This window comes from Loxodonta africana, chromosome 5 (genome assembly GCF_030014295.1).
Source record: "Loxodonta africana isolate mLoxAfr1 chromosome 5, mLoxAfr1.hap2, whole genome shotgun sequence".
Classification (NCBI taxonomy): Eukaryota; Metazoa; Chordata; class Mammalia; order Proboscidea; family Elephantidae; genus Loxodonta; species Loxodonta africana.
This window is the reverse complement of record NC_087346.1, coordinates 14,967,693-14,994,154: the sequence shown is the minus strand read 5'-3', so window position 1 is coordinate 14,994,154 and position 26,462 is coordinate 14,967,693. Positions and strand designations below refer to the sequence as shown.

General features: G+C 44.2%; 1 protein-coding gene across 8 annotated transcripts in view; it reads left to right on the top strand.

The window, feature by feature from the left end:
- Positions 1–25,245, top strand: part of JADE1 (jade family PHD finger 1) — a 63,547-nt gene extending 38,302 nt beyond the window's left edge. For all 8 annotated transcript variants that reach the window (XM_064285322.1, XM_010590549.3, XM_064285320.1 and 5 more), the window contains 6 exons: positions 3,005–3,216; positions 6,103–6,270; positions 7,511–7,627; positions 11,152–11,673; positions 18,145–18,262; positions 22,137–25,245. In XM_064285322.1, coding sequence (XP_064141392.1) covers positions 3,005–3,216; positions 6,103–6,270; positions 7,511–7,627; positions 11,152–11,673; positions 18,145–18,262; positions 22,137–23,047 — 2,048 coding nt within the window. In that variant the 3' untranslated portion in view covers positions 23,048–25,245. The remainder of the gene's footprint in view (positions 1–3,004; positions 3,217–6,102; positions 6,271–7,510; positions 7,628–11,151; positions 11,674–18,144; positions 18,263–22,136) is intronic.
- Positions 25,246–26,462: the final 1,217 nt, after the last annotated feature.

Sequence of the window (26,462 nt, the reverse complement as noted above, 5' to 3'; positions counted from 1 at the left end):
AGGACTGAGGAAAGATGTTTTCCATGGGCCTGGGATGGGAGCAGGGCTCCGAGTGGCTCAGATGCCATAGACTCCTGTTCCTGCTCTGATCCAACCCCTCATCCATTGGCCCCGGGGGAATTGTCATGCAGAGAAGGGTCTGGGCCGCACAGTGTCCTGCTCTAGTGTTTTGTTTTTTTCCTACGATGTCACTCAAATTCCCTCCTCCTTCAGCTGTGACCTGCCATCTCTCAAAATGAAGTCCACTCCACCCCAGCTCACTCTTTTCCAAACTCATTACTTGTATTTTCACCTCAGTGATTTTCCGTAAGTCCTGTTGCAAACCTGGAGTCGCTTTTCCACTCACTTGCTTACCTCTGTCCTGGCTGTCCTTCAGGGAAGCTTCACCTCAGCTGAGCACTCGCCATCATGGCCTCTTTTCTATAAGGGATTCATTTTGTGTACGTAGAGATTGGAGCTTCTGCACCTCACCGTGCAGACGGAGACCAGGGTGGCATGCAGGTCTCACACTGCATGCACTCCTCAGTGCTCAGGGCTGCCTGGAGTGTTACAGTGAGAACCACTGTGAGGTCAAGTCTGGACTCAGTGTGAAGGACTCTGAGGATTAATTCGCAGCGTGTGCCGTGGTCCCAGGGTGGAGAAGTGGTGGCGCAGGCTGTTATGTGTAATCTAAAAAACTCGTTGCCCTCAAGTAGATGCCAACTCACGGTGACCCCATGTGTGCTAGAGTAGAGCTGCTCCACAGGGTTTTCAATGGCTGATTTTTAAGAAATACATCGCCAGGCCTTTCTTCTGATGTGCCTCTGGGTGGACTTGAATCTCCAACCTTTCAGTTAGCAGTAGAGCCCATTAGCTGTTCACAGTACCCAGGGACTCCATTTGAAATCTGTTGTTGTTGTCATTATGTATCGTCAAGTTGGTTCCAACTCCTAGTGACCCTATTTGACAAAGTAGAACTGCCCCATAGGGTTTTTTAGACTGTAATCTTGGTGGAAGCAGATCGTCAGGTCTTTCTCTCACAGAGGGGCTGGTAGATTTGAACTGCCAATCTTTCTGTTAGCAGTGCTCGAGTTAGCACATACCCAAAAAACCCAAACTCGTTCTTGTCAATTTGATTCCTGTCGAGTCAGTTCCGACTCATGGAGACCCTGTAGGACAGAGTAGAACTGCCCCGTAGGGTTTCTAAGGAACGGCTGGTGGATTCAAACTGCTGATCTTTTGATTAGCAGCCGAGCTCTTAACCACTGCACCACCAGGGCTCCAGTCTAGCACATAGTAAATACTGAATGTTTGGTGATAGATTTTACAGCCCCGAAGGGCAAGGAGTGTCATTTCTATGCATCATCCGTGGAGTGTAGCCTAGGGCCTGCCACCTAGTAGATGCTTATTGTTGTCTTGCCACAGTGCTGATCGACCATTTGGCAGAATAGTACTGGTCCCAAGTGTAGACTGAGCTGAGTGGTGCTGTCATTTTTTACTTGGTGGGTCACTCTGGTACTTTGACAGACTAAATGTTTTTTCCTTTGTCGTAGTCCTTGCTTTTAGGTATTAGTGACTAGAAAGAGCAGGGTCAGGAGGTTGTTCGGTAGAATCTATTCAGAAGTTTTCAGGGCTCTCTTGGAACTGAATACTGTATTTCATCTTCATAGATTACAAAGTTCTACTTTGTAAGCAGCTTTCTAAAGACTGGTGTAATAATGCACTTGGCCGGCTCGAGGTATCCTGTGTTAAGTCAGAGGAGACAGCCAAAGACACTTAGGGCATCTGTGAATGGTTTAAAAATAAGTACTGGGCAAACTCATCAGGTTTAAAGATATTGCTGAATACTTTGGTGGAAGAAATTATGCACCTGTATGGCTACATAAATATGTGCTTGAAGATTTTTCTCTTAGCTCTTATTGGTCTTTTTTTTTATAGTAAAAATTAGTTACAGGGCATGGCATTGAATTTCCAAAGCCAGTGCTGTTCTCATTACTGATGGAGGAATTGGGATGGAAAGCGCCTGGTCCCACAGACACCATCTCATAATACAGTAGGGTTTGAGATGTGTTTTTTGAATATGTGTTTAGGGCCCATCACAATGTCGGCTCTAATGTGTTTTAATTTTTAAAAACTTGAATTAATGTGACAGTTTTGAAATATATGATAATGTATAAGAATTGTTTGCTTCAATGACATTTCCATTGTTTGTGGCTGTTTAAATGTCCTGTTTAAACATTTTTTAATATCCTTTTTTTTTTAATTTTCATTGTAGGGAACTTGGGAAATATCCCCAAGTAGAAAAAAAAAAAGCCTTCTGATTCCACTGACTAGCTAGCTATAACCACAATAACCACTTGAAATTTATTTTTGATCATTCTTGCATAAGAGTGTGTTTTATTTGATCCGCAAAGACCTTTCTCCTTTGCTTCAGACATTTCCATGCATCTGACTAACCATGCATTTCTACGTAGTAGAATTCAGAGTGAGGGATGGATAAACCAGTTAACAACTTCTGCGGGCTCACAGTGAATTCTGTTTTGAGAACACTGTTTTAAGCACTATGAAAGGAATTTTTTTTTTTTTTGTGAGAAGAAACAAACAAACCATAATAAGTGGTCATGGTTTTGAAGTCACTTACATGTTAGTTATTATACAGAATAATTATAGTCAAGTGATATTTAACAGTATATGTACTTAATATCCTGGAACCGTTTTGGGGTTTATCTTTTGCTTTTCTGTTTACTGCCCATTCCATCAGTGCCTGCCCATAAGAACAAAGTGCTTCACAGAAGACTGTTTCTACCTTTTAATTTAAAGATCATTTCTTTAGATGGGTCTGAGAGGCATTTAATGGAAAATATTTGGGGCACCAAGGGGTGGATTGATTTGTAATAAGGGGTGGATTGTATTGTAAAATAAGGCAGTTGCCATGAGTTGCAGCTGACTGAATGGCAGCTAACAATATTTATAATATTTATTAATATGGGTATACTAAAATGGGTTTGTGGTGTCTTTCCTTCAGGAATGCCTGAACTAGATGAGTACACCATGGAAAGGGTCCTGGAGGAATTTGAACAACGATGCTATGACAACATGAACCATGCTATCGAGACTGAAGAAGGACTGGGGATTGAATATGACGAAGATGTTGTCTGTGATGTCTGCCAGTCGCCTGATGGTGAGGACGGCAACGAGATGGTGTTCTGTGACAAATGTAACATCTGTGTGCACCAGGTATGTGAAGCCACCTGGGGTGTGATACCACCTGCCAGCAGGGAGCAGCAGGGCTCTTTCTCCTAACGGGGTCCATTTTCCCACTATGTTGGTGATTTAAAGAAATGTGCCCTTTAGACAACACCCCCCCAACCCCACCCCAATAGGTTTTTACAGTGTTTGAAGCATTTCTTGCTACTTTTACAACAGTAACACTGAGATTGTCTGTGGAACTCTTTCTCCTTCGTTGAGTGTTTTTATGCCTGCCCATGGAAGTCAGGTTTACTGAAACAGAATATATGAGCCCCCTCTGCCCTGCTGCGACACCTGAGTTTTAGGTATTAAGAACACTGGAAAAAAATCTCTCGAAGGTTAGTTGGCTAATCTGTGTTAGTAGATAAACTGAGCTGTTAAAGGAGAGGCAAGCGGCCCCTTTTCTTGAAGGTCATTTCCTGTCCCTCTTAATGCCATCCATAAAAAGGTAACTCCTTCGACTTCAGTGAGGATGGGTACTGGGTAATTTAAAAAGCTTGTGACAATCTCAGTCCCCCTTACCTCTGTTATTTACTTCTTGATGCAGTAATGAAGTAATTCAGATGTGTGTTGGGATGCAGGCCTACATACGCTCTTGTGATTTAAAAGGCTGTTCTGAGATACTTTCTTTGAGTTGACGTGTTGATGCTGAGATTTAAAAAGACTTAGAGACCTCTGTGGGTAGTTGCCTGGGTGACCTCTTGGGGAGAAGAATCAAGTTTGCTCCGCGACTATCATGTTCTTTATAAACAGGTCTGCCCGTTGGGCTCTGACCAAAGACTTTCCTAGCTGTGGCCTTGTCCCAGCACATCTTGAGATCATAGTCTCTCGCTTTAGTCGTATGGTAGCCCATCTTGTAGCTCTGAATTTTCATATTGTCTAGGACCTTTCCTTAGGATAAGGGAGAATGCTGCTAGTGGTTTTGTTGTATCAGGGTCATGAGCAGTGTGACTACCATTGATGCTTTTTTGGTCACTAGTGCGTCTCCTATTTACTTGGATGACTTTTCAGTCTCTTTTTTCCCGCTATTATATGTGTAAAAACCTGTTGCTTCTTGAGTTGATTCTAACTCATAGCAACCCTGTAGGACAGACTGGAAGTGCCCCATAGTGTTTCCAGGGAGTGGCTCGTGAATTCGAACTGCTGACCTTTTGGTTAGCAGCCAAATTCTTAACCACTGTGCCACCAGGGTATACTTTTTTTTTTTTCTTGTGAAAACCTCTGGTTTAAAAAGGCTGTGCTACTAAAACCTTGGAAACTACTAGTCAGACTCCCTATTTTATGTGATGTCAGGGTGAGGGCCATTTGGGTCACACAGTGGGGTTAATGGCAAAGCTGGAATTGGAACCCAGGGGCTCTGGACACCCCCACGCCTCAGCTCTTCCTGCCATACCACATTGTCTCTTTTCCTTAATGTTTACTTCATTTTTCTTCTGAAAAGTCCTTCATGGTTTATCTTTATGATGTACTTTAGCTAATCTTTTAAATTAGCTTAGATCTGCTTTTCCAGTTTAAAAAAAAAAAAAAGTCTTCAAATGTGACTTTTCTCTAGAATGCCTGAGATAGTGTATAGCTACCTTTCCTGTTTGAAACATTAGTAGTGTCATTTAGCTCCATTAACGTTTTTATTTCCCAGTGAATCTGTGTTGACAGTGGCTCATACATGGCACCGGCGTAGCCTCCTAAGCTCCAATCTTAGGGTTACTTCACTCAGCTCTCACCCTTGTGGTTTCCTCTTTGCCTTCTGGAAATTCAGATTGCAGAGCGGCTGTGTTTTTCTGTCTGGAGAACTGGAGCTATGTTACTGTGACTCTCAACTTCCTGACTTCCAGTTCATATAAGGATAAAGTTCTGAACAGTTTGGTTTCCAAAAGGCTCTGAATCTGCTCCCGGTGCCATCGTGGTTTTGTTTCTTCACTTCACTTATTTAACATTTGCCTTTCTCTCTTTAAGCCGGCTTAATTACTTGAGTTGTAAGAGCCTTGATTTCTGCAGTTTTTGCCATCTTGTGTAATTTTGCCATCTTGTGCAAAACAGGCTTTGTTTTAACTATTAGCTAAAGAGACCAAATCCTCTCTTTGTGCAGAATGCCTCATCCGCGTCTGTGTTCACTGGGAGAGTATTGTCATCTAGCTCAGCCCAGGGAATGAAGGCACTCCTTGCTTTGTTTCCATTTCCATTGTTGTCTTAATAGCTTTGGGAGAGTTTTCTTAAATGCTTTGTGCCCCCCACCCTCACCCCACCAGTAAAGCAAAGAGTATTATCTTTCTCTCACTTAGCCCTATGGAGTGTTTTGAGGATTTACTGCTCAATATTTGGAAACTTGGTATAGGTGGGCTTCTGTAGCAACATATCAGAGCAGACTTTGTAGACCTTTCTCTCCCTGAGTTTTCAGGAACCAAAAAGCAGCAACAACAAAAAAACCAGACCTGTTGCCATTGAGTTGATGCTGACTCACGGTTTCCACGTGTTTGAGAGCAGAACTGTGCTCCATAGGGTTTTCAATGGCTGTGATCTTTGGAAGTAGATTTCCAGGCCTTTCTTCTGAGGCATCTCTGGGTGGGTTCAAACCACCAACCTTTCTGTTCGAAGCTGAGTGCAAACCACTCATACCATCCAAGGACCTGTTTTCAGGAACACCCTCCGCAAAATAAATAATGTATTGTGTCTGCTGATCTGACTTGCCTTGTCTCATACCCCTTCTGGGTGTTACTATCAGACTGCCTGGAGTTTTTCCTGAAGGGAGAGGTCACAGCTAGGTGGTGGTCGTTGTGTTAAAATCTTTCCTGGTGTTTTCAAATATGTGGATATAATGGGAAAAATAAATCTTTTCTTTTTCTCTGTTTTCCTTGGGGATGTGCTGTGGTGTCACAGGCCTGTTATGGAATCCTCAAGGTGCCAGAGGGCAGTTGGCTGTGCCGAACATGTGCCCTGGGGGTGCAGCCGAAGTGTTTGCTGTGTCCCAAGAAAGGTGGAGCGATGAAGCCAACCCGCAGTGGAACCAAATGGGTCCACGTCAGCTGTGCTCTGTGGATCCCTGAGGTAGGTGTGGATCTTAGTATTACCCTAGCTCAGGAGGTCAGGGTTTCTAACTGGATTGGGCAGGGTGGGGGAACCATTCATAAATGGACAACCTTGTAGCCAGTGAGTAAAAAGACATTTTTTAATTACTACTTAACTCTTTTTCCCGTAAACTGAATCTCAAGCATAGCATCATGTTGTCCTGGTATGTCAGTTCTGTGGAAATGTTAACTGGGAGCAGCAGTGAGCTGGACTTTAGGTTTGTGGTGTTCACCTTCGCTTCAGATACCAGCGCAGCTCCTGACACACTCTAGGAGCAGACCAGGCCGGTTCCCTAAGGATTGGCTGGAAATCCTTGTGTGTGGCCAGCCCTACATGTGGCACCGCTGTGGTCAGGAACCACTGCTTTAGGTCACACGTTGGTGATTTTTATGTAGATTCTTACTTAGCATCAGCCTTTTAAATTTCAGGCCTGGTCTAATTCATTTCAAGTCCCAGACCTCGACTAATTTAATTTGCCCAGCTCACTCTGAGAATAACATTTGTGATTGAGATTTCAGCATTTTCTGGTGCTTGATTTTGTGGCATTTTTCCTCCTAAGGAAAATGATACAGGGAAGATTAGGGTTGAGGCTGTGAAGCTGCAGCTATGGTTGGAGTCTTGGTGGCACCGATCTCATGGTTTGGCATTAGCAGAGTGTAGTTTAATGACCTGGCCAAGTGCAGAGATGATACTCTCGCTTTGAATGCGGTGATGCTTTCTGACTGAAGAGAATGGCTTTCTTTAGTGAGAGAAAGATTAAAAATATATTTACTTGCACCATTGTGGACAGCCTCTTTAAATAGATTTAAGATTGGATTTTTAGTCTTTACCACTTCCTTGTGGGCCAGAAGTTACAGTAGATTGCACTGTCCTGATACGTGAGAGTCTTTGCCACTCAGGTGAGGAGTGAAAATTGGGCTATCTGGGTGTTTCCACGGATGGCGATACATGTGTCAGACAGATACACAGGTGCATGGAGGGCACGGGGCACTGGGATTGGGCTCTAGGCTCCACTGCTCCTGGCCCCAAGCTGGGCTCCTGTTCCATCCTGGTGCTTTTGAAGTAGGGATTTGCTTGTTTGAGGAGGGTTAGCATCCCTTGCCACTTGTGTGGTAGGAGGGGTGTGGGAAAGTTATGGATCTTTAAATTTCAACTTGCCATTTTCAACCTCTGTCTCATGGCCTCCACCACCCTGTCTTGTTCTTTCTCGGGTGTCTAGGTGAGCATCGGCAGCCCCGAGAAGATGGAGCCCATCACCAAGGTCTCGCACATCCCCAGCAGCCGGTGGGCGCTTGTGTGCAGCCTCTGCAACGAGAAGTTTGGGGCCTCCATACAGGTAATTAGCATGTAAGAATGGCTTCATTTTCTTCCCCCTTGTTGCCAGGAACAGGACAAGGGAGGGCTCTCTGAACTTTGGAGGACATGGAGTTGGGACTAGAATCCAGGAGGCAGGATGAGAGTCTGACAGCCCTTCCGTGGGTCCATAGGCTGACGCCGCCTAGTGTAAACTCCTTCAGTTGGCTGATTGTACCCAGTGTAACAAGAGCCCAAGCTGTAGTAGACACAGGGTAATCCATAAGTCTGCCTGAGCTTTGAGGCAGTTCCAGTTTGTCCCCAGTTCTTCCCCTTCTGCCCTAAGCCTGGCATCACAGCATCGTTCTATAGCAGGGGCCTTCTGGGAGAACAGAACCTTACAGGCACACTTCTTGACATGGGACTTGAGGGTTGGTCCTCCTTTCACCTGGGTGTTACAGGTGTGTGGCTGCAGACCTACATCTGGTTGCCTCCTGAGGCTGCTGGTTCCCCAGGTGTGTGCATGGGGTGTGTTCATGCCTAAGGTACGCACCTGCTGGTAATCAGCTTGGCATGCGATGCTTTTACGTTTGGTAAGACATGAACTACTTCTTGGAGCTTCCACTGGGTAGAGGGGCAGAAATGAGGTGCTACGGTATTATCTGAACATCTGATTCTTAATGGCATCATATGTGACAGAGAGCGAGTGAGAGTACCAGAGAGAGTGAAAAAGAAAGAAAAAGAGAGCAAACATCTGTGTAAAAATTTTGCAGGCATTTTCTAAGTCCAGATACAGAGATGTTCAGAAGGTCGTGAGGCAGAACTGAGGAGGGGATGTAGATGGCTCGCTGTTTATTCTTTCATGTTGTCTAAAACTCTACCCAAGAAGTTAATTTCTGGACCTCACCTTCCTGCCGTTAGACAGTTACGATTCGAAAGGCCTGAAATGCTGCTTACTCCTCTCCACAGGTTGGGCGTTGCTCGCCTTGGCCCTGCCTTCCTCTGGGAGGTACAGGGCCGGGCCACACGGGGTCTGCGCTAGCTTCCTCGTCCCTTTCTGAGAGCTGAGGCACTGACTTGGGGTGGCTTCTCTCTTGATGCAGGAGACACAGCAGCTAAGCGTAGTCACAAACTCCACCAGCATGGTCAGTGCCAGTCATGGGCTTTAAGGAAGTCACTGCATTTGGCAAGCTCAGTCTTTTAGTTAGGTATCCACTGACTGGCGTTTAAAAAAAAATTTTTTTTTTTTTTTTCCATTTCTTTACATGCTGTATTCTTTGTTATTGCTTGGACCAGTCTCTAAGAATCTAGAATGTAGCAAGTGTTCAGAGGATGGGTCATGAGAGCAGCTGGGGGATTTGGTAGGGGATACTTGAAGAGTGAAGGGTTTTTTGTGTGATTAGAATTTCTTTAGAACTCCAACATGACCAAAACCTCTGCTTTGGTGTGAGAGTTGGATTGGGGAAGGAGAACGGAGGAGATCCTCACATACAGCTTGGAAATAAAAAAAGGCATTTGTGGTGTATGTATGTGTGTGTGCTTGGACACGTGTGTACGCTTGCCAGAGACAAGCTGTGACAAACCAAGGAAAGTGGAAATTATTTTCCTCCAAGTTACCTGATGTTCTCCTAAGGATCAAATTTATTCCCGTTCCTCAGCAAGTCAACCCTGGTCCTTAATTGATGTTTCAAAGAGAGGTGAATGGGATCTTTGTCTCTCTTGTGAAGAGAGATGATCTAATGACCCCTTTTTCCAAGAACATTAATTCGAAGGAGACGAGGCCAGGCAGGCTGATGATTTCTCTATCTTTACAGAATGGATTGATTTTATTAAAGAATTCCTCTCTGAAATGTCTGCAGCTGTGTAGGCTCTGGTTTACGTTTCTCTAACATCTGTTTGCTGAGTCAACCTGAATAGGAAAACCCAGAGGAAGCCCGCTTGGCGCCTTTACAAAGTCCTGTATAAATATTCTGCTACAGCTCATTTCTCTTTAAGGTTAGAGCGCCTGGGTGAAGTGTAGTTGAAGCCATACACAGATAGTGTCTGCTCCCACTTTTCCTTCCCACTGGACTGCGTGCTGAAAGGGAGGGTCACTTGGTGTTTTACTGATAGTGGCCAGGTGTGGATGTGTGTTCTGCCACCAAAGCCGATTTCACACATTTTGGGGGATTGAGGTTATTTATAGATAAAGTTAGAGATTTGCATTTGTTAATGTGCTTCAGGTGTGTTTGTTAGGGGACTGGTGGAGGGAGTAGGATTTTTCTGTACTTCTGACTGAAAGAGAGACCTCATAGTAATGGAAGACATCATGCTGAATAGAGCATTACCTCCTAGATGGGAACACGACCAGGGAAAAGGTCCCAACTCCGCCTTCTGCCATTTGTGGTTATGCCATTCTGGGTCTGTCTAGTGAGTTTAATTAAGCTTTGTAGTTGGCCTGGGGCCACTGGATTGTGCTCCTCTGGGCAGTGGCAGCCCTGGCGTGCCCAGGGGACCACTTGGCTTCACACAATACAGTGCTGCTTTTAAGGGACTGGCTTCAGTCGCCACAAGGAGCCTCCTTGCAGGGATTCCCTCAGCAAGATCATAGCGGGGAAGCTAATCACTTCTCCCAGCCAGGCCTCTGGCTTGTAGTCTGCATCAAAGGCACTCAGTTCCAGCTCTGGTTAAGTAGGGGGAGGGAGGAGGGGATTAGCGAGGGGGGAGCACAGCTTTATGATGTCTGGCCTCCAGGTGACCTCTGGCTACCACCAGAAGCGGGTCCCTCATGTTTTGCTCCCACTCCTCAGGCAGCCCAAAATGACACCTGAGCGGCCAGCACACCTGCTGGGCGTGGAGCGCAAGGTCCCCATGCCCAGAGCCTCAGCAGAACTTCCTCACTGCCCTTCCTGGGCTTGATTCATCTCGTCTGCCCTTCTTTTCCACTCTTCACCTGGGGCTTTTTATTCACCCTCCCCAGCCTTCAGCCCCTGGTGCTACTTCCAGGAAATGTACCATTTATTCTCCTACCTGTTTGGGGCTTCACACTGCTGATTTTTTGGTTAGCAGCCGTAGCACTTAACCGCTGTGCCACCAGGGTTTTCCTCTTCTTGGCTAGGGGCTAAGAATGAAGACTTATGTTCCTTTTAAAACATTGACTAGTCATTTTTCACAAGGAGAGTCTTACTCAAGCTTTTTATATAAACACCAAAAGAGCTCAAATCCACAAGAAAAATCAAATTGTTGCCACTGTTATAGTCTGCACACAGATCCCATGTCCTTCTGTGTATAACCCGAGTGCCAAATGAGCCGCTAGGATAATTGTTTCTGCTCCAAGAGGGAATTTGAATGTGGGCACTTTTCTAACAAGGCTGTGTTTGGTTTATGAAACCTTTGAACTAAAGAGCTCCCTTAAATCCCAAACCTGACTTAGAATATGGCTTGATCTACCAGGGTCAGACCACGTACACTGTCGTTCCTAGCGAACACCTGAAGTACGGCTCTTTGTATCTGTGTGTGGAATGGCTGGCATCAAGGGGCCTCAGTCCTTGTCTCTCCGTAACGGTCTTATCTCTTGTTCTCTGCCAGTGTTCCGTGAAGAACTGCCGCACGGCCTTCCACGTGACCTGTGCTTTCGATCGGGGCCTGGAGATGAAGACCATCCTGGCAGAGAATGATGAAGTTAAGTTCAAGTCCTACTGCCCAAAGCACAGCTCCCATAGGAAGCCCGAGGAGAGCCTGGGCGAGGGGGCCTCTCAGGAGAACGGAGCCCCTGAGCGTTCCCCCCGGAATCCACTGGAGCCCTTCACCAGCTTGGAGCAGAACCGGGAGGAGGCCCACCGGGTGAGTGTGCGGAAGCAGAAGCTGCAGCAGCTGGAAGACGAGTTCTACACCTTCGTCAACCTGCTCGATGTTGCCAGGGCCCTGCGGCTGCCTGAGGAGGTGGTGGATTTCCTGTACCAGTACTGGAAGCTGAAGAGGAAGGTCAACTTCAACAAGCCCTTGATCACTCCAAAGAAAGACGAAGAGGACAATCTAGCCAAGCGGGAGCAGGATGTCTTGTTTAGGAGGCTGCAGCTGTTCACGCACCTGCGGCAGGACCTGGAGAGGGTAATGATTGACACTGACACCTTGTAGTGACCTAGCGAAGAAGATTGCAAAGAGTCGAACGCTTGCCCAGAGCAAGAAATGATAGCCAGTTTCATTTATTCTCAGACCCTTGTACATACCCGCAGCATGAGGTTGTGTCGGTTACATATGATTATGGGCTGGTAAACGCATTGTACTTACGTGCAAGATTGCCACAGGGGGAGCTTCTCTGTGGGGTGTTTTTTTTCTTTTAACATTTTCCCATTAATCCTTACTGTTCTGCAAGTCAAACAGGATGTGTCTCCCCTCCTCCTCCCTCCCAACTTGCTTCCTAGAGCTAGAGGGAACTGAGCCCTAGGAAAAAGCCCAAGAGATTGGCTCAGAATTATCTCCAAACTGAGTTAGAAAGTCAGAATGGATTTGATTTGTGGGGGACAGAGGTAGGAAAATCTCTTGTTCAACCTGGGGACTACTTTCTAGGTGCTGGCACTGGGCTCATTATGGAGCACAGAGTTCTGCCCGCCCCTGCCCCCTTTAGTGTCTTGGCTCCTTCCCGGGGCATTCCCAGTGCTGTCACAGAGCAGAGCAGGACATGGTGCGGAGGTGTGTGCTCAGCTTTCTTACACACGCAGATCTGTTACAGAAGACACTCCTGGCAGTGAGGTGCTAAGTCATTACTGAGGCTGTGTGTAGACTATGTGTGTGTGTCTGTGTGTGTGTGTGGTGTATGTCTGTGTGCGGGTGTGGGGTAGGATTCCCGGTGCACAGGGCCATCAAGGTTGTCTGAGGAGCCCCAGGAATGCTCGGCACACCACAGATCTGTTGTTTATCACACTACTGGATTGCTGAATGTAGTGGCTTTTGGCTGCCAGAGCTTCAGCTGATGGCACTTCCTTCAGCGGTTTGCTGCTTTGTCCCTCCCCCAGTCTGCATTACCTTGAGTCAGCTGGACCTCCCTTCCTGCTACAGGAGTAATTAGGAGTAGGCTGGCTTGCCCCGAGGGCCTCTTGCTCCCTGCAGGTAGCTTCTGACTGAGGCCTGCTAATTGGGGATGCCACCTTCCAGCACCTCCTGCGTTAACTCCTTTAGCTCCCCTGGATCAAATTCATTAGTGCATAGGAGGTGGGACTGAGGCTTTCTGGCCTGAAGCAGCCTGCACTGAAAAGCACCCAAGTGGCCTGAGACAGTTAACGCATCTCCCTCAAGCACCTAACTTGTTAGCAGGGAGTGATTCACCTGCCTGGGAGAGGATCTGACTCATGGGTAATTTGAAATGAGAGTGTGGGCAAAGAATAAAGTGGGAGAAGCATTGAACCAAAAGATGCAGATCTCACAGAGACCTGTCTCTCCCTGTTAGAGTGGCGTAAAATTGGAAGTATTTTTAAGTGCTCACTAGAGACCCTTCAGGATGTGACCTGAGTGCACCAGGTTAAGACTCAGGGAAGGTGGGCGCTTCAGGCTGAGACGGCGTCCATTGGAAGGGCTTTTGAGGTTTTGTGCTCCCATCCGCCCCCTGGTGGTGAGTGTAAAGAAGACCTTGCCTCTCAACCACATGTATGTGTGGCATTTTTGTTAAGAAATGAGAAAGGGATCAGGATAAATTGGAATCCTGGTGAGAAGCCATTATCCCAACCCAGCAACGGCTGTAATTGGGGTGCATGAGCTATGGAGTCAGATAGTCCTCGGGAGGGGAGGACGAGAAGTCTAATGTTTGGACTGTGTTTGTCTCAACAATCACCACAAAATAAAAGTGTAGAAAATGCTTGTGGTGTACTAACTCTTTTCTGTGCTTAAGTTACTCAGAATAACACACACTTGCAATTTCTAAACAGTTTTTGGAATCATCACTGTTGTTTTTTAAGTAGAAATGATACCACCGATGTACGAGAAACAGGGAATAAATAGGATTTGTGTGTGTGTGTGGCATTACTTACATTTAATTTATTAAAGAGCCTAAGAGGTTTTAGGGAATTCAGGGCAGTTTAAAACAAGCTTATTATAGTGAAAAAATATGTTTTCCGAAAACGCAGCCATGAGGCATGTGATGGTGGAGGCTTAAAAAAATGGAAATGTTTGCCATACCCCAGAGAGGTTGCACAGTTCTTTGTAATTATAAACAATAAATATATCAGCCCAAAATCTCATCAGGGCTGGGGGGGACAATAATACTACTAATTTCTTTTCTCAAGTAAGTTAGAGTTCTTCCTAATTCACACAATAGCATTTCATGGCAGGTACGCAGAATCAGTTAACACATGACTGTAATCAAGGCATGTGGTCATTTCTAAACTAACAAATGAGTAGCCTTCAGTAGAAATGCAGACAGCTCTGGTGAATGATTATGGTAATTGCTCCTTCCTGCAAATACACACTCTGGGGCCTTGCACACCTGGACACCAGTCCTGGATCAGAAAGTTAGATGACAGGCGTGGTTCCGGGAGGGCTTGGGAAGCCGGTACTTGGAGAAGACATGGTTGCTGATGTGGTGCTGGCCACATCGAGTTCCCAGGGCCACCACTTCACTCTCTGATGGGATATTCTTCCCCTGAACATTGTCTTCTGAAAGAGGCAATGGACATGAGTTCTGCACATGAGCACTTGCTCAGACAAAGGCATGCTACCTCTGCAGCTTCTGGCTAGTGATATGGAAAGGGACCTAGTCCTGGAGGGCTGTCCTACTCACCACTCAGTGCAATGGTCACCTTAGATAATCTGATAGAGATTACAGTCCTCCCCTGGGGAAGAAAAAAGGCACTTTATGCTCCAATGTTGCAAGCGGTCTCTGGGATTCAAGAAAACTTGATACCACTCTGGATTCCTTAGGGCCGTTATATTCGAAGTGTGATCCCGGACCAGCAGCGTCAATATTCCCTGGGAACTTATTAGAAATGCAAGTTCTTGGACCCCTCTGTGGGTCTGGGCACTCTGGTGGGAGGTCGGGGAGCCAGCTATCTGTTCTAAAGCTTCCCTGGTGTTTCTGATGCCTGCTCAAGTTTGGGAACCACTGTTTTAGGGGAAAATGTGACTCAGGTTTAGCCTGGCTGAGAACACACCCATGAATTGGCTGTTTTGGGTACATTCTTGCTGGCAGCTGGCAGAAGATGAAGGCTGGGAGGAAGCAGGGCTTCCAACCTGCCCATTCTGTCAGAACCCCTGCTGAGAATTTGCATTTCTAACAAGTTCTCTGCTGAGAATTTGCATTTCTACCCCAGGTATACTGAATCTACAGTTTAACAAGACCCCCAGGTGATTCTTATGTATAACTTAACCGTGGACTTGTTAGAAATGCAAATTATCAGCAGGGGTTCGAACCTGAGCTATCTGGTTTGAAGCCCTGGGAGGAAGCTGGGTTGAGCAGTGCACAGGACAGGACAAGATGTGTTTTGAGGAGAGTGAAGCCTTGGTTCATCTCTGCATAACAGAGCCTGGGGATGAAAGGTGTGCCCTAAGGGGAGTTTTTTCAGCTTCAGTGAGGGAGATAAGGCTTAGGGTTTAGGGTGTACTCAGTATTCTGCAGTGTGGTCAGCTAGCCCTGGATTATTCAGGGGCTGATTTGTTCCGATTGAAAATGAACCAAGACCTTAGCTTTTTTGGCTTATGTTTAGACATTTCTCATCAGAGAGCTTGGGGAATAGAAGTGGGATTTTTCCACTTCGCAGTCAAGCCTTTGGAAACCCTGGAGGCATAGTGGTTAAGTGCTACAGCTGCTAACCTACAGGTTGGCAGTTTGAATCCACCGGGTGCTCCTTGGAAACTACGGGGCAGTTCTCCTCTGTTCTGAAAGATCGCTATGAGTCGGAATCGACTGGACAGCAAGTCAAGTCTTTGACGGGTGGGAAGAGTGTTTGCAGCTATCACAATTAAATTTGAATAAGATACAAATTTCAGGTTCTCTGATTTCCCTATTTTTATGGAAATTTCAAGTGGGAGAGATGCATCTCTCCCTGCTTTATATCTGACATGAGTATGAGAGTAGCCTGTGTGCCTAGGATGTCAGGGAATGTGTTTCCATTACTACTTCCAGGCAGACAGATTCCCTGTCTTAATGTAAAAACCGTCCTGTGTGTGTTCTCCAAAAGTTTTGAATCTGCGATAACAGACATAGGTTCTGCCCCTTCCTCTATTTGAGCTTCAGCTCTTTAATCTCAGCGGGCTAGAGCAACACGCTTCCACCCCCAGATTGGTCAGGACTTTTATAAAAGACTGTCTACTTGCTGGCCCGGGGAGGTGAGGCTGGGTCAGACAGGAACATGCCTTAGCCAGCATGAATGACCCCAAAACAACATTTACCCTGAGATGGGGGGTGCGATTTTCTTCTCAATGCTTTAATTTTAAAACAATATTTTCTTAAGTGTTAGTAAGATAAGAATTCTATGCAGAAATAAAAGGAAGATCCTAATAGTCATTAAATCGGCCAAGGTCCAGAGAAGCCTGACTCGGCGTTTCTATTTAAGTCAGGAAATTATACCATGATGCAGATGGGAAAGCCAGTGTCCCATTTTCTTGTGCCTATGTCCTCTTGCAAGCAAGAGTGCCTTGAACACAACTTGAGCAAAATAACTTCAAATGTCAGGGCTCAGAAAGGACTGAAGACCATAAGGGAGGTGTCTGTATATAAGCCAATGTGCAAAAAAAAAAAAAAAAAAAAGCAAAGTCTTGTACAAATGGATTGGTGCCACCCCAGCACCAAAAGAAGTTTGGTGACTTTTGAACCTCTTCCCTGTAAAGTAAGGTGGCAGGGGAAGGGACTGCCCAAGCATAAGGAGGATGTGATTTTTAGGAGAGCAGTCATGTCATTGAGGCTCCTGGGTGGCACAAATGGTTTGTGCTTGACTGCTAACCTAAAGGTTGGTAGTTTGAACCTACACAGCAGTGCCATGGAAGAAAGGCCTGGCAGTCTCCTTCCATAAAGATTATAGCCAAGAAAACCCTCTGTAGTTCTACGCTGTAACACATGGGGTCACCATGAGTCTGAATCGACTCAACAGCAACAGGTTTGGTTTGGTTTTTTGAGTTACGTCACTCATGGTTGAGGACCCCCAGTGGCGCAGTGGTTAAAGTGCTCAGCTGCTAACCGAAAGGTGGGCAGTTCGAACCCACCATCCACTCAGCGGGAGAAAGATGTGGCAGTCTGCTTCGATAAAGATTACAGCCTGGAAACCTCACAGGGACGTTCTACTCTCCTACAGGGTCACTGTGAGTCAGAATTGACTCAGTGGCTTGGTTTTTGGTTGTTTAGGTCATTTGATAGTAGGAATACTTGGTAACTTTTAACTCCTGCCACTGAGATAAGTTGGGAGATCTTATCCACGTCTTCCTGAGGAAAGGTTTATTTGTGTATCCTGTGTGTTGCATGGAAACCCTGGTGTAGTGGTTAGGTGCTACAGCTACTGACCAAGAGGTCGGCAGTTCGAATCTACCAGGCGCTCCTTGGAAACTCTGTGGGCAGTTCTACCCTGTTTTATAGGGTCACTATGAGTCAGAATCGACTCGACAGCAGTGGGTCTGGGTTTGATTTTTTGGTGTGTTGCATTTGTATTTTCAGACCCACATAATCTAGTCAGGTTTGCCAATAGAGAAGGATATTGGAACCAAAGGATTAAGGGGGTTTACTGACTAATTCTTTCAATTTTGCTCCTGTGGTGACTGATCACAGGTGGCTTTAAAAAGGGGAATGAATCTAAGTATCAATATGGTTAGTAAGAATATACATGTGAACCCTAGTAGTTGTATATCGGATATGGAGCTCTTAGCACTTGGGTCTTCAGTTACTTACAAATGAATCAGGAAGAGGGTGGTGATAATTTCTTCAGACATCAAAATGTTGACACAGCAAATCACTGTCAAAGCCGCAAGGAAGCACCCTAGCCATCAGTGACTTACTAGCTGCAGGCATTTCTGAGAGTTCAGTGTCCAGTCCGCAAAGAAGTTTACTTGGATTCTTGGTGACCATTTGGCACTGTAGCAGAGACATTTCTTTAGGTGGCTCCTCTTCTGATGGCCCTTAACCCTGTGCTTGCCGAGTTCTTTCTTCAGAAGATGCTTGATAAAAGTGAAGCAGAGGTGGCGTCTGAACTGCTCTAAAACTTTGGACAATAGAGTGAGTGGGAAGAAGATGAAGGGTGATAAGCAAATTCCTCTGGCAAGAGGTACCAAGTCCTGACTTGGACACCAGCGGCCTTCTGTTTGCTGGGATGGGCCTAAGGCTGGGTTTGATGCTGGGGCCGGGGTTTTGTAGGTGTTCCTTCCACAACCTAACCCCCTTCTGTGTTGCTGCTGCCTAAGTTGAGGGGTAGATGGTGGAATCTTTATTAGCTGCCCAAAAGGAGATTAGAGATTGAATAAAATTCTTGAAGTACATTTTGATTTCAAATGTCTGTCAAGGCCCTAGAAGGGCCAATTTCTCTCAGGTTTTTTTTTTTTTTTTTAAAAAAAAGCAAAGTACCGTTATAATGTTATGCTTACCTAGAATTTTTATTCTCTACATTCTAGGTTCGGAACCTCACTTACATGGTGACCCGCAGGGAAAAGATTAAACGATCTGTGTGCAAAGTCCAGGAACAGATATTCAATCTTTACACTAAGCTCTTGGAGCAAGAAAGAATTTCAGGTATGCATTAAGCACTTGTAGGTCAAAATATAGGGCAGGGGTTCATATGCTGTAGAGTCCATAACACTTGATTAGAGGAAAAAAAATCTTTTATTTTTTCTCTTATGTATCCTGTAGGAGAATCTGGAAAGCACAGCCGTTCCATATTTAAAGAAAATCTTTTAAGCATTTGAGGCATCATGGTGTGGGGGAAGAGCTATGAATTTGGCCCCAAATACGGATTGAATCTTGTGTCCTCTATTTACAGGCCAAACACAGACAAACCTCAAGTTTTCTGAGTCTCAGTTTCCTCACATGTAAAATGGAGATATCTCAAGCTACTACCTGGAACTGTTGTGAGGCTCAAATGAAATAGTGATTTGTGTATGGCAAAGTACTTGATATCCTTAGGGGGTACCTAAAAAGAGTTGTAGGTTACCTAGTGTTTGGATTTGCCTGTAACAGATGGTAAATATATCTTAAGACTATAAGACACGTGCCTGTGTTTAGATAACATCTACAGTGGACTTGGAGAATACAGACAAAGTTGGGCAAGTGGTTTAACTTCTTTGGGACCTAGCTTGTCTGTTAAATGAGGTTTGGTCTGGAATGATGGCCTCTAAAGGGCCTGTCAGCACTAACGTTCTGTGGTAATAAGTACCAAAAAGCAGGTATTAGAAGGATTTCTAATAAGGAGATCCATGGAGTGTAGATCAGGCAGAATCATGGACTCATGGAACAGGTCTGAGGCTGAGCGGGAGTGGAGGACCGTGAGCCTTCTGCCCTGGTCTGCCCTCTGCAGTGATAGCTGCAGTGTTCTCAGGGCTTGCATTGCATTCACGGTTGGCATATTTTCTGCTTTTGTGCCTTTTTGTTTCTCTGTACCTAGATGATTATGGCATATAGAAATGACAAAGAAGTTGTTAAAACCTGTTATGTTGAAATCCAAATCCTGGCGTATTATCAGTAACTAAGAATATATATGTGATTAGAGGTAAACTGGTCAGCTGAACAAACAAAAAAGCTTAGCAAGTTTTTGATGGTATTCTTGAAGCGTTACATAGTTTTACTGGCATTAATTTACATTATCCTTGATATATTCTCTCCCAGATTAAATGTCTTCCAGATGTATCAAGCTTATATCACTAGCAGGAGTTTGGGATTTAGCTTTTCCTTTAAAATAACATTTTTTTAAAAATTGTATTTTAAAATGAAGGTTTACAGAACAAACTAGTTTCTCATTAAACAGTATACATACTGTTTTATGACATTGGTTAACAACCCCACGACATGTCAAAGCTCTCCCTTCTTGACCTTGGGTTCCCTGTTCCAGCTTTCCTGTCCCCTCCTGCCTTCTAGTCCTTGCCCCTGGGTTGGCATTCCCTTTTAGTCTCGTTTTGTTTTATGGGCCTGTCTAATCTTTGGCTGAAGGGTGACCCTCAGGAATGACTTGATTATTGAGCTAAAAGGATGTCCAGAGGGCATACTTCTGGGGTTTCTCCAGTCTCTGTCAGGCCAATAAGTCTGGTCTTCTTTTGTGAGTTAGAATTTTGTTAAAATAACATTTTTTGTAAGTAGGGTCTCCTATGTAAAGGCAGTTCGATTCAGATTATTTAAAGTGAACTTCCATGTCTTCAGTATTCCTACTTGAGCAATCTGTTTTATCCCAGGCCTTTGTGTCCTCATGCAAATAGTCACGGGGAAGGAAGGTGGCGGGGGCAGATGTTGCGGTTGCTGGCATCAGTAATGCATGTTGTGCCATCACAAGGCTTTCTCTGACTCTCGTTGTTATGTAATGAGTGATTACCTGCAAAAAAAAAAAAAAAAAGCCGTAAAGGGCATTTTCATCTGATTTCACTTAAAGGTTGTTTTTCATGGATATTGCAGGCAGCTTGTTACATTTCATGGCAGAGGTATTTACTTGGGTGAGTGAAAGGGCTTCATAACAAGGTTGGGAAGTGTTTTGTGGAACAGAGCTGTAACGTAGCTTTGCATTCACAAGTCCTACTGCTGTTCCAGAAAAGGAAAACAAATCCTCCCTTCACGGCGAGGTAAGATCCACCCTAGGTATGGTCGGTTGAAAGCTACATTCATCTTCTGGTGGCATGCCATGGGGAGTGGAGCTGAGACCCTTTAGCATGCCCTTCTTTTTCTGTTTCCAGTTTATTAGATATTCACTTGTGTTCTTATTCATGCCCAAAGTCAAGCTCCTGCCTTGTGAGATAGATGCTTCCAGGTGAAGCGAGCAGGTGGCCATGACTTATGTGTGTCATTTGGGGTCCATGATTTAAACTGTTACGTGATTCTGAGCATGAGCAGGGCCATTCTGCTGAATGAGAGAGACTCAGCTGACTGAGAGTTCATTCTCTTGGAGACAGTGCTTCTGGGAGGTCATGAATCAGAATCCCTTCAGAGACATGAATCCCAAGACAAGTAGAAAGAAATCAGACTTCAGAAAACATCAATCCCTCTTACCTTTCTGTTTTGCCTATGGTAGGTAATTGAGAAATGTGTTCAGTTGTGGTGTTAAGATCGACCCTAACACTTGACCACTGAGAAAGCAGGCATTTCCAAATCAGCAGATGGTAAAATGCCTTCACCCATGGCCATGACAGCTATAAGTTCCGAGTCACTAGTAAATGTCCTGTTTGGTGGCAGTGTCCTTGTCTGCTTAGCAGTAAGTTCTCAGTGGTGGGCCCCTGTCTCATACTCTGGTGGTTTATACCTTGTTGAAGACAGAAAACTGGAAATGGAAACTGTTCTTTGTAGATGCTCTCAAGGCTCTTGTACAAACACGGGCCTCTTACTGGTGAACTGCATTGTCATGAATTCACCCAGTGTTTTTCAAGCTGTAGGTTATGACTCAGTAGTGGGTTGTGAGATGAATTTGGTGGGTCATGACCAGCATTACAAACAAGGGAAATAGAAAAGTATCAGTGTGCATATCAGGTGAAGAGGGTTAACATTATTTTATTAAATGTGAACTTTTATTGGGTTATGTTGTGAAATTTATCTCATACTGTGATTTGCATTAAAAAAGCCTGAAAATTACCAATTTAACTTATCCTCAAGGTGGATAACAATTCATTTGACTTCCACAAATGGGTTTTGTTTGCAATAGCCAAAGTTTTTTGAATACTCACTGTGTGTCAAGTATTTTTAACACTTTGCTTTAATTAATTGACATATTTACACGTATTTAATCCTCACGATAACCACGAGAGGGTATAGACACTTTAGAAAAAGAAATTTAAAAGCCCTACTCCTGCTGTTTTGATGCTCCCGGTCTTGGAGGGGAGGCTGATGGCTGCATAGTGAATTGTAGGACATGATGAACTGGCTGCTCTGTGGTAAGGTGGAGGGTATAAAAGGCAGTGATTGCCGACTAAACTGATGATATGGATTAAAAACCAAAAATACCGAACCCATTGCCGACAAGTTGATTCCAGTTCATAGTGACCCTTTAGGACGGAGCAGAACAGCCCCATAGGGTATTCAGGGAGTGGCTGGTGGATTCACACTGCTGACCTTTTGTTTAGCAGCCGAGCTCTTAACCCCTGTGCCTCTAGGGCTTCATGTATGTATGGATTACCCTTTGAAAATTAGATCTAGTTTGTTTGAAGGAAAACATAATTCTTGAACAGTATTTCATGAAAAATTATGTGAACTTCAGCTGTTTCAGAAAATGTAGCATGTTAAGTGTGCAGATTGAATGTACCTTCTTAAGGCAGGTCATATCTTTGAAAATCAGTTTTACAAACTGGGTGGTATGAATTATATTGTACTTTTGGGTAGGAAATTTGCAAAAATAGGGCCATGCTAAGGGTCTAGACTTTTATCCTTTTGGATTTGCTTCCGTTGTAATATTTCTTCCTATGTGGTCTTATGCTTATAGGTGTGCCTTCTTCCTCCTGCTCCTCCTCCTCACTGGAAAACATGCTTTTGTTTAACAGTCCTTCTGTGGGCCCTGATGCTCCCAAGATAGAAGACTTGAAGTGGCATTCTGCGTTCTTCAGGAAACAAATGGGTACTTCTTTGGTTCATTCACTGAAAAAGCCCCATAAGCGAGATCCATTGCAGAATAGCACTGGGAGCGAAGGCAAAAGTCTGCCGAAGCCGCCAGACCTATGTGGTCGAAGGGAGGGGACGGCGGGCCCAGAGAGCTTTTTGAGTTTGGAAAAGACCTTTGCAGAAGCACGTATCATATCAGCACAACAGAAAAATGGTGTGGTGATGCCAGACCCCGGGAAAAGGAGAGACAATCGTTTTCATTGTGATCTCATTAAGGGAGACTTAAAAGACAAACCTTTTAAACAGAGTCACAAGCCTCTCAGGTCCACAGATGTGTCCCAGAGGCATCTGGACAACACACGAGCCGCCACCTCCCCAGGAGCGGGGCAGTCAGCGCCCGGCACCAGGAAGGAGATAGTGCCCAAGTGCAACGGCTCCCTCATCAAAGTAAACTATAACCAGACTGCAGTCAAAGTGCCTACAACACCTGCCAGCCCAGTGAAGAACTGGGGAGGATTCCGGATTCCAAAGAAGGGGGAGCGGCAGCAGCAGGGAGAGGCCCACGAGGGGGCCTGCCACCAGCACTCAGACTACCCGTACTTGGGCTTAGGCCGAGTTCCAGCCAAGGAAAGGGCAAAAAGCAAATTAAAATCCGACAATGAGAATGACGGGTATGTCCCTGATGTAGAAATGAGTGACTCAGAGAGTGAGGCATCAGAAAAGAAATGTATACACGCCAGCAGCACTATCAACAGGAGGACAGACATTATCAGGAGAAGCATCTTGGCCTCCTGATGGAGAGGGCGCACTGGGGGCTTGCCATCCATCGGGCATGCCAGAGGAGAGTGCTGACACAGTGGACAGGCAGAAACAATCCGTTACTCCTGAGCTATAAACACATGTACTTGTGATTCAGACCCATTTTATCGCCCATCATTTATAAATCATTGTGAGATATTTGTGTTATTTGCAACTTGTTGAGGAAATATAAGAGTAGATTGTAACTGTAAGACACTGCTCAGACTAGAGCCTGAATTCAACACTAAAACGAGAACGAGTGAAATAAGTTTTAAAGAGGGCAAGGCTTAAATAAGCCTGGTGAGTTTTTATTTTCCTCTGGATTCTTTCCAAAGCACAAACTCTTGGTTACCTGAATATGTACCCTATCAAACATGGTTCTTGAGAAACCCTCATGCACCATTTAATAGCCCATAAAACTTATTTTCTAGGACTGTGGTAGATCTTGAAATCATATTTATACTTTGGCCCACAAGGCTGTTTTTGTTGCATTACCATGTACAGGCAGCAGCTCTGAAGCTTCAGTAATTCTAGGAAATTCATGTGTAAATACAGCAGATGGGGGAGAGAGAATTGAAGGTCATCACTGGAAGAGCTGATGGGATTGCTGCAGTTTGGAGATCTAGGGTACATGTAGCACAAAGTCCCTTGAGTGGGTGTGGATACAGGACTGGCAGGAGTGAAGCCATTAGGAGAGTTCTGTCTATGAGAAAGGGCAGTTGAGGTCCAATTTTTACCAGACCTCTTGACTTTCCTTTTCCCTAACCACTGGCCCTTGGGATTTTCCTGGCCATTGGCAGTACCTGGCCATCTGGCTTCCAACAACACAATGGCTATTCAAGTTCAAGCAATGAACTTCCAGACTCTGGTGACTCAGACTTCCCAGAGCCAACCACTAGTGCATATGTTGGGGAATCCGGGCTTCCAACATGAACGGATTCCTTAAAAAAAAAAAAAAAAAAAAAGATTAAAAAAAAAGGAAAAAGAAAAAAGCAAAATAGGTTATATTTTAAAAACAATAGAAGGGCAATAAGTTGCGATAAGCTCTTGTCATTGACCAAGGTTATACAGGAAAGAGGTTGATGTCTACCCTTGAGTAAGTTTTCTGGAGTCAGATCTAAGCTTTTATTCGTAACTTACACTTTCTAATTGCAAATGGCAATAACTAGTAAGTGATCAGCAATAATAAATTTAGCATTAAATTTGAGTACAATGTTCTGTTTTTGCACTTATTGTAGTGCATATGTATTAAGACAGTGGATAGTGTTAAGGTCCTGTTAATTTTCTTTGGAATTTAATGTAGTTGTGAATCAAATTTAAGAGAAAGCAAGTTTAAATAGCAACGAGATTTAGAATTATGGGCACTTGGAACAAGCCCGACTTCCCCTAAACTGCCCCTTAGTTTGTTAATATCAGTATTCCGATTCTGATTGATTTATACATCTGTTTCCATGTGGCAGGGACATTCTGATACTTCATGAATAATGCTTGAGTTCTGTAGTTAACTTTCAAGTCTTCCAGATGATTGTCAACAACGAAAAGGCTTATTGAATTCCATCTTGCTATGCAAGTTTTATCAGATGATCAGATAGTAGATCTGACGCATCCCCATTGTATGTGTGACATTTGCAAACCAAGTCTTAACTTTCTGAGTACGTTTCTAGCTAATTCAGGGGAGGGGAAAGAATGACCCAGGTTTTTAGACTGTCTATTTTTGAGCGATGGGGGCTCATTTTGAGACTGCTGTCCAGATAAGTTTGTTGCTACCAATCTGAGAAGGTTCTTATGGATCCAGGTTGGACCTTGGCTTGTAGCATAATTTAAAAATCTTTTTTTTTTTTTTTTTGCATATGAGCAAAAACCTTTTGCTGGATTCAGGAGAAGGTGGACTCTATCTGCAGTTATCTTTTGACTACAGCAGCAGCCCTGGGTGAGAGGAGTAGGATTTATAGAGAGAGAATTTGTTAAGCCATAGAAAGAAAATCGAAATTAATTCTCGTAAGCATATGACCTCTCACCATTTTAAGAGGTACCAGAGTCGTTTGCACTATTAGGAATGCTAGTTTTGTGCAAAAATAATGCCTTACCTGTTTTTCCCCCCATATTTAGGTTGAAAAGCTTTCAAACGTTCCAAGTTATGCTGAACCAAAAAATAAAAAACAAAAAATAAACCCATACAAAACACATACAAAAAAGCCCACACTTTTTATTCCTGCTTCGAAATGCAAATGGTACAGAGCGCGGTTTCTCTGACATTGTGCGCGGTTTCTCTGACGGTGTAACGACAGCTTCGTAAGGTGGTTTCGTGTCATGCTGGGTGACCAGAAGCAGCAGCCAACTCAACCTACCCACCTGCATTCTATTAGTAGGGAACCATTTGCTTTTTTATTTTTTTTTCTTTTAGCTTTATCTTTCCTTGTGCATCCTGACCAAGAAATATCTTTGATTATGATCAATGTATTATGTCAAAATGTAGGCTAGTTAAACTTTTGTAAAGTTGCCTGGAATGTCATTTGTTAGGTTATAAACACAAAATCTAAATAAAGGGTTCTATGTGTTGTGTACAAACCTTAATTATTTTGAAATGGACAAACTCGTCATTACATTTGTAACCTTGTACAGAGGATTTTTCACTATGTGCCTAGCTTGGTGTCCATTCAGCTAAAATTGGGAAAAAAACAAAAAAAGGTGCATGAAGAGTTCCAAATCAGAAATTAAACAAAAGTATATGTAGAGATGACTATTTTATATTACCTGGCCCAATCCTGTATTTATTTCTATCCTCTTTTTGAAAGTATTTATAAAACTAGTTGAGGACAGCTGTATTTTTTTGTTCAACTATTTAGTAGAATTTGTGCCTTTTTGTCTGTATGTGAATAAATGCTGTACATTTTGCAATACATTTTAAAATGTCTTTTGGAATCTGCTTTCGCTAAATATTTAAAGATACACATGACTTAGTGGTCCTGAATCAGCGCTTGCTTAGTGTGTCACAGTTAAGGAGTGAGAACTGTAAGGAACATATCAAGATTGTGGAAGATTACAGGTTTCCTGGGTTGCTTTGTGGCTCACTTGTGATGGTGAGACTCTGAAAAGTGGTAACGGTTTGATTTTCGTCTCTCCCACCTGATGTTCTTTTCGGAATACAATTTTGGAACTTGCTGTTGAAGCAGCATAGACTACGATCAGATGCTGAGTTTAAATACTGAGCTATAATTTACCAGTTGTGTGACCTTGGCCAAGTCACTTAACCTTTCTAAGCCTCAGTTTTCCCATCTGTAAAAAAAAAGGGTAAACATCTTAAGGGCTATTGAGACATTTAAAGGAAGTTCATAGAGCATCTCAGTAGGCGTTTAGCAAATGGTAAAAACCAAACCAAACCTGTGGCCGTCGAGTCGATTCCGACTTACGA